The sequence below is a fragment of the Bufo gargarizans genome, chromosome 2 (assembly GCF_014858855.1).
Source record: "Bufo gargarizans isolate SCDJY-AF-19 chromosome 2, ASM1485885v1, whole genome shotgun sequence".
Classification (NCBI taxonomy): domain Eukaryota; kingdom Metazoa; phylum Chordata; class Amphibia; order Anura; family Bufonidae; genus Bufo; species Bufo gargarizans.
The window spans coordinates 58946767-58964325 of NC_058081.1; the positions used below are offsets into that span (position 1 = coordinate 58946767).

Sequence of the window (17559 nt, forward strand, 5' to 3'; positions counted from 1 at the left end):
CGGATCCCCTCCGAACGCAAGTGTGAAAGTAGCCTTAAATTGTGGCGTTGGAAAGTACAACTTGTCCCGCAAAAAACAAGCCCTCATATGGTTATCTGAACAGACAAAAAAAAAATAAAATTGTTATGGCTCTGGGAAGGCACGGGAGCGCACAACGAAAGCACAAAAAAAAAACAACCTCTGCTCCTGAAACCGCCAGTTGTTCAGCTAAAACCCCCTTTGTTTACGTCAGTCAAAAGGCGTATTTGTGGTCACTAAGGGGTTAAAGTGGTATTCCGGTTGTAATAAGTTATCCGCTATCCACAGCGCTTGAAAACGGGGACCCCCTACCCTGCATGAAATGAATGGAGCTGCAGGTGGAGCCTGCACACTGCCACTCCATTCCTCTCTATGGGACTGGTGGAAATGGCTGAGTGCTTGTATTCGGGTATCACTGTTAGTCCCATAGAGGGGAGTGTAGCAGCCGTGTGCATCCTCAATGGGAGGGGGAAGCGGGGTCTCTGTCGATTGTTTGGAGTTTCATTAGTCTAATCAATGTCCCCTTCCCTTTTGAATATGGGAGAACTTGTTAAAAAAAAAACTGAATACCGTTGTGTGGAGCTGTGCTAGGTCCAGTGTTTACCTCTGGGATGTTTGGACATTTTGCACTTCCGTTATCCAGTACTGTTTTTGCAGTTTTGGCATGTACAAATTAGGGATCAACCGATATACATTTTTTTTAGAGCCGATACCGATAATCTGTGAACTTTCAGGCCGATAGCCGATAATTTATACCGTTATATATTCTTAGAATTTTCATTTGTGAAAATAAAAAAATAAAAAATTCCTACACATCTGCTGAAAATGAATGTTTATTGTTAATATGTAGTTTTATTTTTTGTAACTTTCTTTCTTTTTCTTTTAAACTTAATACATATATATATATATATTTTTTTTTTACACTAACTTTTAGCCCCCTTAGGGGCTAGAACCCTTGTCCTATTCACCCTGATAGATCTCTATCAGGGTGAATAGGACATCGCACTCTCCCTGCTGCTCTGTGCTTTGTGCACACAGCAGCATAGAGCTTACCATGGCAGCCAGGGCTTCAGTAGCGTCCTGGCTGCCATGGTAACCGATCGGAGCCCCAGGCTTACACTGCTGGGGCTCCGATCGGAACTGCCACTGAGGAGGAGGGGACCCTGTGGCCACTGCCACCAATGTATTTAATACTGGGGTTTGGTGGGGCGCACTGCGCCACCAATGAAGATAACTCTCTCATTAATTCATATACAGGAGGCGGGAGTTGGCTGCAGAATCGCATAGCCGGCTCCCGACCTCTGACAAGTAGCTGTGCTCCGCGGCAGTTAAACCCTCAGGTGCGACACCTAAGGGGTTAACTACCGCGGATCGCAGCTACTTGTCATAGAGGCCGGGAGCCGGCTACGTGATTCTGCAGCCAGCTCCCGCCTCCTGTTGATTGAGTCAACATCATTGGTGGTGCAGTGGCCACAGCCCCTCCCCTCTGCGCTCTCATTGGAGGCAGCAGCACAGGGGGAGGGAGACACTGTTTCCTTCTCCCCTGTGCTGCTGAGGGAACACGGAGAGCGCTGAGAGCAGCGCGATCCTTCTTCACCATACGTTATCGGTATATCGGCAAAATAGATACAGATAACGTTCAAAATCCTTCATATCGGCCGATTAATATCGGTAAAACAGATAATCAGTTGATCCCTAGCAAAATACAACCTAAATTACAAAATAATAAACCTAACCCCTCATACCTATACGTTATCTGAAATTAGACACCCGGCAGATAGTCAGAATGGCGCTCAGCACTGTATACACACACAGACGCCTTCATGCAACTTTGCGTCAGAGTGTAATGTGATAGAAAAATTGCATAAACGTTGACATTAGGTGGTAAAAGTATAACTCAAGCGAAACAGATCTCCTAAAAATAAATGTTAAATGTGCGCAGAGCTCGTACATACCATTTAGGCCTAAAGTTCCGTGCACTTACCTTCATAAAAATCGCAATGAAAAAATCTGCTTTTAGGATGGAAATTTTAAAATACACGAATTACCACCCTTGAAAATTAAGGGGGGCCCTCCAAAACATATATTTCATAAAAGCACCTGATGATGGCAGATTGTTGGCAACCATCTCCACCTTCATGTAACTTTGCGGCAAACAGAAATGATAATAAAATTAATGCATCAATACAAGAATTTGCACAAAAAAAAAAGCGTAAATATAGTATATTAAGGTGTGCAGATCTCGTATCTTACACAAACCTATTCATCAACAAGCGCTTGTGCCCTGAAACACACCGGCCGTGTAATATGTTACCATCTTCTACATGTGAGCTGTATCCGTCAGATTGTTCTAGGAGCGCAAAACATACTGGAGGGCATTTGTCATAGCTGGTCTGTGATCTCCCTTGCGATGCCGGGAGATTCACGTCATTTATGACGAGGTGCTCCTCCGGCAGTCCGTGCGCTGACATAGATTTCAGTCTTTTTAAGCCACAAAAATAGAGTAAAAAGATAAATGTGCCGCTCCGCCTCCTCCACACCCTCGCCACGGAACGTACGCCCCATAATAGAGCAGTTCTGTCCTTGTCCGTAATGCAGACATGTTCTATTTTTCTGCGGGGCCACAGAACGGACGTACGGATGCAGACAGTACACGGTTTGCTGTCTGCATCTTTTGCAGCCCCGTGAAAGTGAATGGGTCTGACCTGCAAAAAATGCGTATCAGATGCGGACAAATACTAGGGCCGCATGCATGAGCCCTTAGAGACAGAATATCTGCTCTGATCTTCGTGCGGATTTCTCTCCGTTTCAACACCCAAATTCACGCCAAATATTGCACATGTTACGCCTGGCTTTTGGTTCGGTTTTGCGCCAATCTCACTCTTTTGTATTGCAAAATGTGAACTCCAAACTAAGAATCTGCACGAAAAAAAATAATAATTGAAACGTGTACGTGAGATTTGTCATCTCATTCACTTTGCCAGTGCTGTATTAAGCCAAAAATCAGAGCGGAAATCTTATCTAAGTTCAGTTCAAGAACGCGGCAAGGCGTCCCGGCGCGGTGGTTGTAGTAACTGCCGTTGCATCCAAACATCACTGGTAATGGGGTGGGGGAGCTGATCGTGGAATGGTAGTGACTCGCTGGAGCAGACACCTTGTGTGACTGGTACATAAGATGACGCTTTAGGCTACTTTCACACTCGCGTTTGGTGTTGAACCGTCATGGACGGATCCGTTCACATAATGCAACCGTCTGCATCCGTTCAGAACCGATCCGATTGTATTATCTGTAACGTAGCCAAGACGGATCCATAATGAACTCCATTGAAAGTCAATGGGAGACGGATCCGTTTTCTATTGTGCCAGATTGTGTCATTAAAAAAAGGGATCCCTGGGGACGGATCCCCCCTTTTTATTTTTTTTAGGACACAATCTGGCATAATAGAAAACTGATCCGTCTCTCGCAGTTTGGCTCAGTTTTGTCAGATTGAACGGAGGAAAACTGATGCTTTCTGAGCCGATCGTTATCCATTCAGAATGCATTAGGGCAAAACTGATCCGTTTTGGACCGCTGGTGAGAGCCCTGAACGGATCTCACAAACGGAAAGCCAAAACGCCAGTGTGAAAGTAGACTAATCTAAAGGCGCATTTAGACGCTGCAAGGAGCAGCCGATTATTGAGAAGGAAGCGTTCCTTCCCGACAGTCGGCTGCTCATTAAGTGGAGGCGAAGCTCTGTATTTACATAGAGCAATCTCCTCCACAGTATGCAGTTGAGGGATCACTAATGCATCGCTCCTCCCCATACAAAATCATTGCTCCTGGGCAGCGGAGCGCTGTTTAGACACCACAACCTGCCCGCGAATGAGGATTGAGGTGCCAGAGTCCGAAACGGTGAACATTTAACCCGATGAACGAGCGGTTCACTCGTGGGCAAGGCATGGGCGCTGTGGTAACAGCCTGACATGAACTGGATTGCAGAGAGCCGCATGCATAGACGCCCACCTCTGTTACTCATCACTCCTTTCTGGAGTGCCAAGTGGGGGTCAAGAGACCCCATTCTTCTGATATATGGGGTACCCCGAGTACTTGCTCCAGAGGTGTGTGCAGATGGACAGGGGTCTTCTTCAGGGGTCAGCCTCTATACTCCCTGCCTGTATACTGTGTAACAAAGCCAGTAAGCAGATGTTGCATAGCTCATTATCTGTGGTCCCCAACTCCATCCTTTAAAAGGGGTTATTCCATTAATGAATTTAATTTTTTTTATCAGACATCGTTGTAAAACTACAAATCCCATCATGCCCTGCTGTAGGCAGACTGGGCATACTGGGAGTTGTAGTTTTACAACAGCTGGAGAGCCGCAGTTTGCCCATCCCTGATACAGTACATGACAATCTCTTTCTAACACAGCCAGAACCACCCCTGTGCCTTTTATGGATCCAGAGATCTCCCATTCATTGCTCCAATTGTTCTGCCTGATTTATATCAAGTTGGCAGATAAGTGGACGTGTCCTTTCTGCAGCAGCTCTCTTCCTAACACAGCTGGGGACTGAGCATGTGCGACCACCTCAACGAGGCGGACAGAGAAAAAAGAAAAAGACCAAACAGCAGGTGGCGCTATACTCATGCATTTTATGGAATAACTCAGTGGCTATACTACATTTTTAATTACATGCATTTACAAAAAAAACTGCAGAATATTTTTCATGGGACAACCCTTTTAAATCAGCAGAATCATTCCTAACCTGCTCTGAAAGAAGCCTGCAGCCTAACAGTGTATTATCTGCATAGTATTATATAACCATGGGGAGCCTGGAGGCTGTATACACAAAACGGTTTTTATTTTAATGTAATGTTTGCTTTACACGTCATTTTAGGTGCAGTTGAGCAGTAAAAAGTCCTTGACTTTTGTGCAGAGTCCGTGTCCTAGCTGTAATGGGGAGCCATGCAGTGATGGTCACTATAGTCTGACCTTCTCGGGCCGCTCCTTTTTGTGACCATTTAAGCCAGCGAAGAAGCTGAACTATATAGCTGTATGGTGCCTGGATGTACTACAGGTGCCAAAATCATACCCTGCTGTATTCCCGTTTATGTCCATAAGGTGGCGCTTGACCAAGGAAATTTTTTTACTTCTGCATGTTTTGACCTTCTTTTTGCTTCTCTTGTCTCCTGCAGCCGGTCGCTGAGCCCATCCCAATATGCAGTTTTTGTCTAGGAACAAAAGAGCATAATCGAGAAAAGAAACCAGAGGAACTCATATCATGTGCGGACTGCGGAAACAGCGGTAAGTCGCACATACGGGACCACTAAGTGTCTGCCCTTGGTGAATGTCTCCTGCTACCTTTTCCCGATTCTTCCTAAGCGAATCCAGTGCTCTGTTCCTGCTGAGGCCACTTTCACACATGTTTTTGTCTGATCCGGCAGGGATCAGCAAAAACGCTTCCGTCATGATCATACAACCGTCTGCATCCGTTATGAACGGATCCGGTTGTATTATCTGTAACATAGCCAAGACTGATCCGTCATGAACTGCATTCAAAGTCAGAGAAACTGCATCCGTCCCCGTTGACTTGCATTGTGGGTCATGCCGTTTTGCTCCGCATCCCATGACTGAAGGGAAACCACAGCTTGCTGCGGTTTGCTCTCCGGTCTGGGAACGCAAAGTAACTGAATGCATTTTGGAGCACTCCGTTCTGTTCAGTTCCGTTTTGTCCCCATTGACTATGAATGGGGACAAAACAGAAGCGTTTTTCTCCGGTATTGAGACCCTCTTCCAGGTCTCAATACCGGAAAAGAGAAACTCTAGTGTGAAAGTAGCCTAATGCAGTCCGTCGCCAGCCATCGAAACTGCAGGGGTGTAAGAGTCACAGATGTCAGATTGCCCCCGGACTGACCCTGTAGTTGCCCTATAGCAAGCCAGGTGCATGTTTTCCATGGGCTGACTCCTTCAATGGTGAGGTCTGTTGTAGGGTAGTGTTAATATGTATTTCCGTTGTCAAATATTTGCCAAAAACTTCAGAACCTAAAATCCTATCCTGAAGTGTCGTATCCTGTTTTGCCACTAGGTGGCTCCCTGATGTAGGGAAAGAAGCTTCATGCTGGAGACTTTGATCTTCAGGGAAAGCAAGAAGTCGCAGCTCTTTAACCCACAGAATGGCTATGCGTTGGCATCTGTCAGAGATTCGTATAGGGAAGTCGCTCCGATATACGCTTCCAGCGTGCACTGCACATGTAGTGTGCCTAGAACCGTATCATGCATGTCATGACAGGTCTGTCAGGTTTCTGCCATCATTAGGTCCAGTTTGTCCATGCTTGGCAGTGCCTCACTTGGCATCCCACATCCCTGAGTGTTACAGGATACTGTGTGCAAGTCTATAGGAGCACTCTGGCAATTTAGATGCTGTTTTATGCACTTTTATGATCAGTATATCTAACCCTTGTGTTTTTTTTATTTTTTTCCATAGGTCACCCGTCCTGTCTCAAGTTCTCTCCAGAGCTGACAATACGTGTTAAAGCCCTGCGCTGGCAGTGTATTGAATGCAAGACCTGCAGTTCGTGCCGAGATCAGGGCAAAAATGCTGTAAGTCTGTCTATACTATAAATATGGGCTGGGGCCGTGAAACCGGCAGAGGGGAAAATGGCACAGTTCTGCATTATTTTATTTTTTGTATATTTCTTAGGACAATATGCTATTCTGTGACTCGTGTGACCGAGGGTTTCACATGGAATGCTGTGAGCCGCCTCTTACAAGAATGCCGAAAGGTAGGACCGCCTGTAGCGATAGGGGTGCAGATGAAGCCATCTGGACCCAGCCCCATTGTGATTGACCCCCTCCTCCACATTAGAAGACAAGTAAAAAACGGGAGACCTTCATTATGTCCTGTGTCACCCTGTTCTCTACCGCAGGCATGTGGATATGTCAGATTTGTCGACCTCGGAAGAAAGGTAGAAAGTTACTTCACAAGAAGGCCGCGCAGATCCGCCGACGTTACACTAACCCCATAGGGCGCCCCAAGAATCGTTTAAAGAAACAAAGTGCAACGTAAGTGTCCAGCGCACACCAGAGGCAAAGTGATTAATCTTTGCGAACCATTGGTTTCACATTTATATATATATATATATATATATATATATATATTCGTTATTATAATTTTATTTTTTCTTTTATTTATACATCGGTCACATGGCTTAGGTGCAGATCAGCCCTGCTGTCCCTACAAAGTGTTTTTTTTTTTTTTTTTAAATATCACTCTTACGCCCGCTGTGCCCCCCTGCAGTTTTCTCGCTCAGTATGTTAATACTGAGCATCGGCACATGGAGGAGACACCAGGGTTTCTCCATGGGCATCTCCTTCTCCATGGCTGTGCCGCGATCCAATCACAGCGGAGAGCGTCACAACCAGGGAGAAAAACCCGCCTTCTCCCTGGCTGTGTCGCTTTCCGCTATGTGCTTCATGCACACAATTAAATCTATATTTTAGTCCACAAACAATGGACCCACAAAATACAGATGGCCTCTGTGTGCATTCAGCATTTTTGTCTCGCTCCCTTCAATAGAATAGGCTATTCTCATCCACAATACGGATCAGTGTAGGACATGTTGTATAATTGCTGGAGCAGCCACACAGATCCACAGAAAAAACTCAGCGAACGGGTCAGTGTGCTATCTGCAAAAAAAGGTGAACAACACGTGAAAAATGCAGTGCACATGAGGCCTTGATGTCATTGCCCCCTTCCCCCCCCCTTTTTTTTATTAAAGGACTAAAAACCCTTTTGGAAAAGGCCGTGGCAGCCAAGGCAGAGGGAGGAAGCGCAAGATGTCGTCTTGTACGTCCTCGTCATCAGACGAAGATGGCAGGAGCTCCGAGCCCTCGCATCGCTCCTCCGGTGCCCTTCCGTTCAACAAGAAGACAAAAGGTCTTATCGATGGGCTGACAAAGTTCTTCACCCCCTCTCCTGATGGACGCAAGGCACGGCCAGAATCCTTGGACTACTCCTTACAGCGTTCACGCAAGAGAGGACCACGGAAGTCCGGACAGGCAGATTGGGGTAAGAAGTTGGGGAAAGTCTGCTAGGATTGGGGTGGGTTGGGGTGATGGGGGCATAATCAAGAACTTGTGGGCCAAGATTATATACAGTCTTGGATACTGGCTTCTCTTCAACATTAACCCTTTGCTTTCATTATGAACAGACAATCACGACGGTTGGGATAACAGAGGGGATGGGGATGATCATTTAGCAATGGTTTCAGATAAAGAAATAGAGCTCTTTGAAGACATCCAGCAGCAGGCACTGCAGGTAAGTGCTTCCTCTTCGCTGACGCCTCTCTGATGCTCTGTGGTGTAGGGTGACACACAGGCTGTAGGGCTGATTCCAGTAGAAGCCAATTGAGATGTCAGTATGCTTTTAGAGTGTGGGAGGAAACTCTTACAATACAGGAGGCATGCACACACCTTGCAGGTGACGCTCTGGACACCAGTGCTAATTACTAAACCTCTGCGCTGCCCTCTGCATCAGCTATCTTTCATGTATATATTCTGCTTCTTACAGGAGTTGTGGAGCGATACTTGCCCCCAGAGCTTCACTGGCATAAAGGGGTTGTCCGAGATGATTCAAAATCTTGGACAAACCCTCCAGTAGCCTATAGTAAAAAATCATGTGATACTCGGCCTTTCTGCCGTGACGCTATATGGTATCTGGCAAGCAGCCAATTGCTGTCCTCAGTGTTAGACCTACATTTAGTAAACAAGCAGCGTCAGGAGGAGCGAACCGGCTCTGGAGGAAGGAGTGACTATTGCGTGATTTATTAATTTGATGTCTGAGATTTGTAATCCTCTCTGACAACCCCCTTTAAGAAGATTTCACACTATTGAGGTCTAGCCTGCTATGGCCATGACAGGTCAGCCACATGGGAATCTTTTATAGGTTATAAAAAAAATATATAAAAAAAATGGTTAAGGGTACTTTCACACTAGCGTTATTCTTTTCCGGTATTAAAAATACGGTAAAGGGGCTTAATACCGGGGAAAAAACTGATCAATTTTGTCCCAATGCATTCTGAATGGTAAGCAATCCGTTCAGTATGCATCAGGATGTCTTCCGTTCCGTCCCTTGTACGGTTTTTGACCGGACAAAATACTGCAGCAAATCCCGGAACACCAGCGCACTTGCCGTAACCGGCATTAATTTCCATTGAAATGTATTAATGCCAGATCTGTTACCAAGTGTTCCGGTCTGCGCATGCACACTTTCTAGCTTTGAAAATATTTATTACCGGATCCGTTATTCAGGATGATACCGGAAAGATGGATCCGGTATTTCAATGCATAAGTCTAATGGATCCAGATCTGGAAAAAAAAGATATCAGTTTGCATATGGATTTCCGGATCCGTCAGGCAGTTCTGGCAACGGAACTGCCTGCGGATTCTTATAATGCTAGTGTGAAAGTACCCTTAATAACGTGTGTTGCTGGCACGGAGAAGTTAAAATGTTACTTGTTAATGTGTAGCTCTAGTGGCAGTAAAGTTGTGACGCCTCATACACTGCTACCATAACTCCCAGCATGTCAGGTTGTCGGCTGCCGCAGTACTATGGGCACTTGGTCAGTTTCCTGGTATCCAGTTGGTTAACTGCAGTGTCCCTGCGGCTGATCACAGCTGTGCTTATACCCACAGGAGAATTGAGTACTGCTATCACCTAGGCACAGGCTGGAAGGGGAAGGAGCAGGGAGGAGAGTGCCCAGGGGAAGGAAAGAGACAAACAAGTGCAATGATCAGAGAACTAAAAAGGGGAGGGAAGGGAAAGCGCCTTAGGTGCCCTCGCCCCCACGTCCACTTATTACAGAGCTATGTGTAAGCAGCTCTATTGGAGTCCTGGGACCACTTTGACCCTGGGCATTCAGCTGGAGGAAGGTTTGGGCATAGAAGTCAGTTCCCAGTGTGTCATCACTCAGGTTAGTGAAGTCTTTTCGTCTTCTGACTATTCTCAGTGCTGCTCAGCGGGCATAGTTCATGGGCAAAATGAAATTACAAGCCAAGTAACTGATAGAGAATCCATAGCCGCAGCTTTTGTGTGACTCCTTACACCCCATACGCTTGCAGGGAGTTCTTTCACTATCCAGCTTTGCAGTCGGACAATATCACAGTGACATACGCTTTGAAGGTGTTTTTTTTGTTGTATTCCACACCCTTTTAGTACCTTAGAATGTCGATGTCTTGTGAGCTTTTCTTTGTCTTCAGTCTCTGACTTGTCTTTTCCCTGGTTACTTTTGCAGAAAGTTGGTGTCAATGGCCCCCCGGACCCACAGGTTCGCTGCCCGTCAGTCATAGAATTTGGAAAATATGAAATTCAAACATGGTACTCCTCTCCATATCCACAAGAGTACACAAGGTGAGTGCAGCTTAGCCGGTTATGGGCGGCGATGGCGTCTACCTCTGGGAATGAGTTTTAACTCTCTTCTTGGTTGCTAGTACGCGTCTTATCGCTCTTTCCTGGAGCAGGAACTGGTCCATTCTACTCAAAAGAAGCCTCAAAACCTCTGCGCTTGTACACCTCATTTAAAGGAGTTGTGCTAAGTTAAGTGTGTAGTCTAGCCTGGCTTCTGGGATCCTACAGCCTGTCCTTTACCATCCCATTCGCCCTCTATGAGACTGCAGCTGAATGAGTAAATGACTGTTTAGCCAAGAATGTGCACAACCTGCTGCTATATTCCTAGAATGTTTGGACCCCAGATAGGGGATACATTTTGTAAAATGGTTCAAGCCTTTTCGGTTTTGATGCCTGATGACATTTTGAAGATGGTGATGAGTAGCTGTAAAGACATGCAGTATGTGACCACTCTCATCAATACTCTTTTCAGGCTTCCCAAGTTGTACCTATGTGAATTTTGCCTCCGTTACATGAAAAGTCAAACCATGCTGCAACAGCACAAGAAAAAATGTGGCTGGTTCCATCCGCCTGCCAACGAAATCTACCGCAAGGACCACCTTTCCGTCTTTGAGGTAAGTAGCCCTGTGGAGCTCTCATATTATTTGCAGCCATATGATCCTTGATCACTGTTTTACCTGTCTGACGTTAGGCCACTCTTTTCAACTCCCAAGTCAGAGATACAGCTGTTCTGTGCACGCTTCATAATACGTTCTTTAGCGACTTTGCGAGTCGCACGACCATAGACTGCCTTACTACATAATGGCAGTAAATGGGGTTGCAACGTGCAAGTTACTGTGATGCCATAATTGTACAAAAAATAATGTATTGAGTGGGAAAATGCTTGAAAAAAATACCACCTCCAGAGCATGTGGTAATATGGAAAAACAGAATGCCAAGGGATCAAACCCAAAAATAAAAATGACCTTTCAAAAAAACTTGTTGTTTGTAGGGGTGTTATTCCTGGCTGTGAAGTCCAGGAGGCGGTCCTATCAGTGACTGACAGCCTTCCCTCTATGACCGTGTATACAGAGAGAGCTGTCAGTCACTAATAGGACCGCCTCCTGGACTTCACAACCCAGAATGAGCAGGAATATAAATGTATACATTACAAATTTTACTGAATCTTTTCCCATAGAACTATATATCAATCTGCTCAGCTCCTCCTGCTCTGACATGCTGCCTGCAGCTCAGACACAATGTTCAGCGCGACAGATTCCCTTTAAATGTAAACGCTGAGTAATAAGGGTTTATTCATACGTCCTATTCCTGTTGCAGTGTTTTTAGCAGTTTTCTGAAATCGCAATTAAGAGCACGACTTGTAAATATATAACACTACTGCTTATTGGGGTTTTAGCAATACAACTTAAGGGCCCTTAACACAGGCTGAGAATCGCAGAGATTATTGCTAACCAGAGTTCATAGTAAATCTCATTAGCGATGATCGGGAGCTGTTAATGTACCACCGATCTGATGAACAATCGCACTCGTTCATCGGGTAATCCGATTGTGTGCGCGCAAAAATGATCGTTTACCAGCAGCAGGTTGCGCTATGTAAAGACCATCTGCTGCCGGCAAACGAGTCCTTATGGGGAAGAGCGATGGCATTAGTGATCACTGCTCCCCATACTGTGGAGGAGATCACCATGTAAATACATCGGTCTTCTCCGCTGGCGATCAGCAGATTCCTTCCCGACTATCTGCTGTAATATCGTCCGGTGTAAAGGAACCTTTTATATAGCAGACCGCTGTTCCTCCCCACTCCCCATTTATCTGCACACTTGCCTGAACGTGCATGTGTTTCCAATAGGGAGAGCGGAATAAGCTGCGGCCAGGCACCTTTTGATGGCAGCTTATATTCCTGAATGGGCATGTTGAAATCCAGCATATGACATATGCCTTTAGGGGCGTAGGAGGATCAGGATACCCTCATACACATTCGATGGATGGTCTTGCCGACATTCAGATAATGTGTATGGCCTACTTAAAGGGGTTCTCTGGGCAGTTCAGCCAATCTGTAGTTGGTGCTAACCTGTGGAAGGAAGATGGTATTTACAGGTCCCTTGCTCCACCGATGCTGCCATTTCTGCCGTGATGATTCAGGATTGGACGCCTCTTTTCCTGTTCAGCTGCATTTACTACTTTGCAACTAAACAGTAAAAGGTGTCCCATCCAGCAGGGTCCCTGGTGAAAGACCACTGGCAGAGAAATGGTGGAGCAAGGGTCCTATAAGTACTATCTAAAACAGTGGTGCCCAACCATTTCTCGTCTGAGGGCCGCACTAGACATGGTATAAATTTTGCGGGGCAGAACCAGGTAGCTTTGCCAGAGAGAAATGCAAACACTGTGAAGGGGGCACGTGGGAGCATTACTACTGTAAAGGGGTCACGTTAGCATTACTACTGTGAAGGGGCAAATATCTGGACATTTCTACTATGAAGGCGACACATGTGAGCATTAGTACTGTGAAGGGGGCACTTTCTCTACTGCCAGCCACAGCGCAGACCACCGCTACCAGTGTCACAATTCCAACCAAGACCAATGAACACCACTCATGTGGTTCCCTTCTTACCCCTCAAAGACATGTACTGCTGGACTCCCTGCCACATAGATACCACTGGCACTTCAGGATATCCCAACTCTCCTTACTAAGGTACTAGCGCCAGCCACACTCACAGGGGGCAGCCCTCCTGAAACCACAAAGACCATTGCCGCCTGTGCCCGCCATTAAGAGTCAGTCCTTCCTTCCTCCGTACAGTCCGTTCACAAGGACCAGCACAGCGCACGAATACAGACACAGCACTTCCCCAACATAGAGAATTGTGAGCCCTCCACAGCACAGTAGGAGCCCAGCACTGCCCTTACAAACAACTACCCACGGGAACGACAGCGGTGAGACACGCAAACAACACTGTACAGTCACAGAGCTTATTACACTTACATTCCTTCCCTGATTTGCCTCCAGGATCAGAATGGTACTGCAGCCGCCCAGGCGTGTACCACCTTCAACTGTGTGCAAGCTCCTCCTTTAGACACTGCGCATGTGGCCCGCGGGCTTTAGGTTGGGCATCACTGATCTAAAATATCTTCCTTCCACAGCTTAGTACCAACTATGGATTAGTTGAAATGCTTGGAGCAGTACTATGTAAAACCTCTTCCCTCCACAGGTTTATACCAAGTACGGATTAGCTGAAGAGCCCAGAGGACCCCTTTTAAGGCATTATTACTGAGGATTTCTAGGTCGGGATCCTGATGTTGCAAGAAAATGACAAACGTGCCTTTTGTTCTAGATATAATTGGGGGTCTCAATGAGACCTTGACGCTATACTATTCTTGTATGGAGCGCATTCCCAGTTTGGCTGAGCGAGTGATTTTTGGGTGTAGTGCAGTGCGTTGTGTGATTTCATTCTTTTTGTCTTCAGGTGGATGGAAAAGTGAGCACCATCTACTGCCAAAATCTCTGTCTTCTGGCCAAGCTCTTCCTGGACCACAAGACCCTGTATTACGACGTCGAGCCCTTCCTCTTCTACGTGCTAACGCAGAATGACGCTAAAGGATGTCACCTGGTCGGCTATTTCTCCAAAGTGAGTAGAAGATGCCGGCCGCTGAGCTCCTCTCTCCGGGGTTGTAGCTTCTGATTTGTAAAAGATTACACGTGTGTAGCTTTCTTCTGATGCCATACCGACCGAAAAGAGTGACATGTGCTCGTGTCACGTTGACCTCCTCACGTGCTGTTCTGTAGCACACGGTGATCTGATAACGGACCTCTGCAAAATTGTTTTAAAGGAATTTTCAAATTTTTAGATGAAAGTGTACCTAAACTTATACTTTATTAAAACTTATTCTAAATGTCATAAAATGAATATTTGTAATATACTTTATTTTTATTATTTTTTTTCCTTACAAAATGGGCACCAGAAATTCTTGTCGGCAGTATATGGCTGTATAGTTTCCCTTGTGGTGCCGCAGCAAGCGACGTGCAGGCAAGGAGCACACATTGCTGCTCCCGCCTGCGCTTACTCGGCTCTGCTGAAAACCTTGCATGCCACATCGGCACAGGCTTTTAGCAGAGCGGAGTGAGCACAGGCAGAAGCTCCATAGCACATCGGTAGACCGCTCCTGCCCATACATCGCTGACTGCGCCTTTACAATGGAATCCATACATTGTGTATGAGTGTGTGAATTCCAAAGCACTATAGACATCTGAATTTCAGGTCCCTATTTTGTAAGGAAAACTTAAAAGTATACTATAGATAATTAGGTTTTAATGAAGTGCATTTGAAAGTTTAGGTGCAAGTTAAAATCGGCGGTGTTGCTTTTCCATGCATGTCTCCTCCAAAGGTATTGTACCTCTGGAGGGGCATAGTGACTGCTGCTCTAATCTGTCAGCGTGGAAAGGCTATTGCAAGTTATTCCTAAGGCTGCCGGCTTTCAAGGTTGGACTGCTGTGTCTTTAAATGTACAGCTGTAGTCTTCTGTTAACCCCTTCAGGGCCCTTTCATTTTTCACCTTAAGGCTTATGCACACGAGCGTATGCCCTCCGAGACACACGAGCCAGATGTCCCAGAGCGGCATACATCGTGCACACGGGAGCGCACAGCATCATAGGTTACTATGATACTGTGCTCTTCGGGCCGCCAGCGGGACTATTGTCCTGCACTCATATGAACACGGACCGTACGTCTCGGAGGGCATACGGTCGTGTGCCATGAGCCATAAGGACCAGGCCATTTTTTGCAAATATATGACGTGTCAGTTTACGTGGTAATAACTTTAAAATGCTTTTACTTATCCAAACCATTCTGAGACTGTTTTCTCGTCATGTATTGTACCGTACTTCATGACAGTGGTAAATTTTAGTCAAAATATTTCATTTTTCTTTATAAAATAAAATACCAAATTCTCAATTTTCAAAATTTCTATTTCTCTGCTTTTAAAACAGTGATACCTCCTTATATAGTTATTACTTTACTTTCCCCATATGTCTACTTCATGTTTGGATCATTTTGTAAATTACATTTTATTTTTTGGGGACGTTAGAAGTTTAGAAGCAAATCCACTTTTTAAGGACCAGTTCAGGTCTGAAGTCACTTTGTGAGGCTTACATAATAGAAACCACCCAAACATGACCCCATTTTAGAAACTACACCCCTCATGGTATTTAAAACTGATTTTGCAAACTTTGTAACCGTTTAGGTCAGGCATGGCCAACCTGAGGCTCTCCAGCTGTTGCAAGACTACAACTCCCACCATGCCCTGCTGTAGGCTGATAGCTGTAGGTAGCCTGGGCATGCTGGGAGTTGTAGTTTTGCAACAGCTGGAGAGCCTCAGGTTGGCCATCCCTGCTTTAGGTGTTCCTCAAGAATTAAAGGAAAATGGAGAGGATAGTTCAGAATTTCACATTTTTGGCAGACTTTCCATTTCAATCCAGTTACAAAGCGAGGGTTAACAGCCAAACAAAACTCAATATTTATTGCCCTGATTCTGTAGTTTACAGAAACACCCCATATGGGGTCGTAAACTGCTGTATAGGCACACGGCAGGGCGCAGAAGGAAAGGAACGCCATATGGTTTTTGGAGGGCAGATTTCACTGGGATATGCCATGTCCCATTTGAAGATCCCCTGATGCACCACTAGAGTAGAAACTCAAAAAATAAAGCCCCGATTTTGGAAACTACGGGATAAGGTGGCAGTTTTGTTGGTACTATTTTAAGGTACAGATGATTTTGTGTTGCTCTACATTACACTTTTTGTGAGGCAAGGTAACAAAAAAATAGCTGTTTTGGCACCGTTTTTTTTTTTTTTGTTATTTACAATGTTCATCTGGCAGGTTAGATCATGTGATATTTTTATAGAGCAAACTATACCAAATATGACATTATATTTTTTTTTGAGTCTCCATATTCTGAAAGCCATAGTTTATTTTTTTTATTGTCTTAGGTAGGGGCTCGTTTTTTGGTATGAGATGACTGTTTGGTACTATTTTAGGCTGCATATGACTTTTTGATCCCTTGGTATTACACTTTTTGTGATGTAAGGTGACGAAAAAATAGCATTTTTGACACCTTTTTAAAATTTGTTTTCTCGCCCAGTTTCCTTGGGGGACACAGAAGACCTTGGGTATAGCTCATCTCCATAGGAGGCGTGACACTAAGTGAAGACTGTTAAGCCCCTCCTCCACAGCTATACCCTCAGCCTGGAGAGAGAGACTGCCAGTTTTTTGCTTAGTGTCCAAGGAGGCAAGACACTCCCTGCTCTGCAGGGCTCTTTTCTCCTTGTTTAAATTTTTGATTTTTACTTTTTTCTTTTCTTTTTGTTCCAGATCATCAGGGACAACAGAGACGCACTAGACCTCTCTGTTTCTCCCGGGGTTGAGCTGCGCCAGTGCCGGTCATCCGCACTGCTGCCTCCCCCACAGAAGGCAAGGTGGACCAGGGCAGCCCAGCTCCCCTGCATCCCGCCAGCGCAAGGGTCGCCCGCACGCACGCCAAGTCCCTCTCCAGCGTCCTGCCACTACGGTGCCAGTAGCTGAAGGGGCGACCCTGCTGGAACGGACGGAGGGTGAAGACGGCTGTGGTAAGAGAGAGGCTTCTCCAGCCCTACGTCCCCCTCCCTGGCCTCCTGCGTGCTGGACTCCCATGCTGGTCCCGGCTGGACCTACGCTGACCCCTGGTGCCGTAGGTGAACAGCCATGTTTCTGACTCCTGGGCTGTCGCTCATTTCTAGCTGTTGCCTAATAATTATATAGCCCCACACCACCACTATACTGGTGACCGCAGGGCGACAATACAATGCCCCTCCATAGGGGATTGCACAGGGGTGAGCATGGCATTGCTGTGGAGGAAATAGAGCCAGAGACCTGCTCCTAGCTGCCCCTAACACAGGGGTTATGCCGACTCTCCCCCTTGCCGGTCGCAGTTCAGTACAGGGGGCCGGCGCTAGCTGCCCCTGTCTCTCCTCTACGGGGGCCTGTCCATTGGGGCAGGGGGCGCAGTGCTGGACTCCAGGGTCTCCCTCCTTACCGGTGTGCTAGGGCCAAAGGGCCGCTCCAGACGCTGCCGGACGCAGGACCTCGCGGCCTGCATGTGGAACGCGATGATCCGACAGGCCCCGGCCGA

General features: G+C 46.2%; 1 protein-coding gene across 3 annotated transcripts in view; it reads left to right on the forward strand.

Annotated features, from left to right (window-relative positions):
- The window catches only part of KAT6A (lysine acetyltransferase 6A), a 59645-nt gene that overhangs the window by 18536 nt on the left and 23550 nt on the right, over positions 1–17559 (forward strand). For all 3 annotated transcript variants that reach the window (XM_044278994.1, XM_044278995.1, XM_044278996.1), the window contains exons 3-11: positions 5192–5300; positions 6481–6596; positions 6697–6778; positions 6923–7058; positions 7775–8064; positions 8207–8313; positions 10289–10404; positions 10874–11015; positions 13863–14024. In XM_044278994.1, coding sequence (XP_044134929.1) covers positions 5192–5300; positions 6481–6596; positions 6697–6778; positions 6923–7058; positions 7775–8064; positions 8207–8313; positions 10289–10404; positions 10874–11015; positions 13863–14024 — 1260 coding nt within the window. The remainder of the gene's footprint in view (positions 1–5191; positions 5301–6480; positions 6597–6696; positions 6779–6922; positions 7059–7774; positions 8065–8206; positions 8314–10288; positions 10405–10873; positions 11016–13862; positions 14025–17559) is intronic.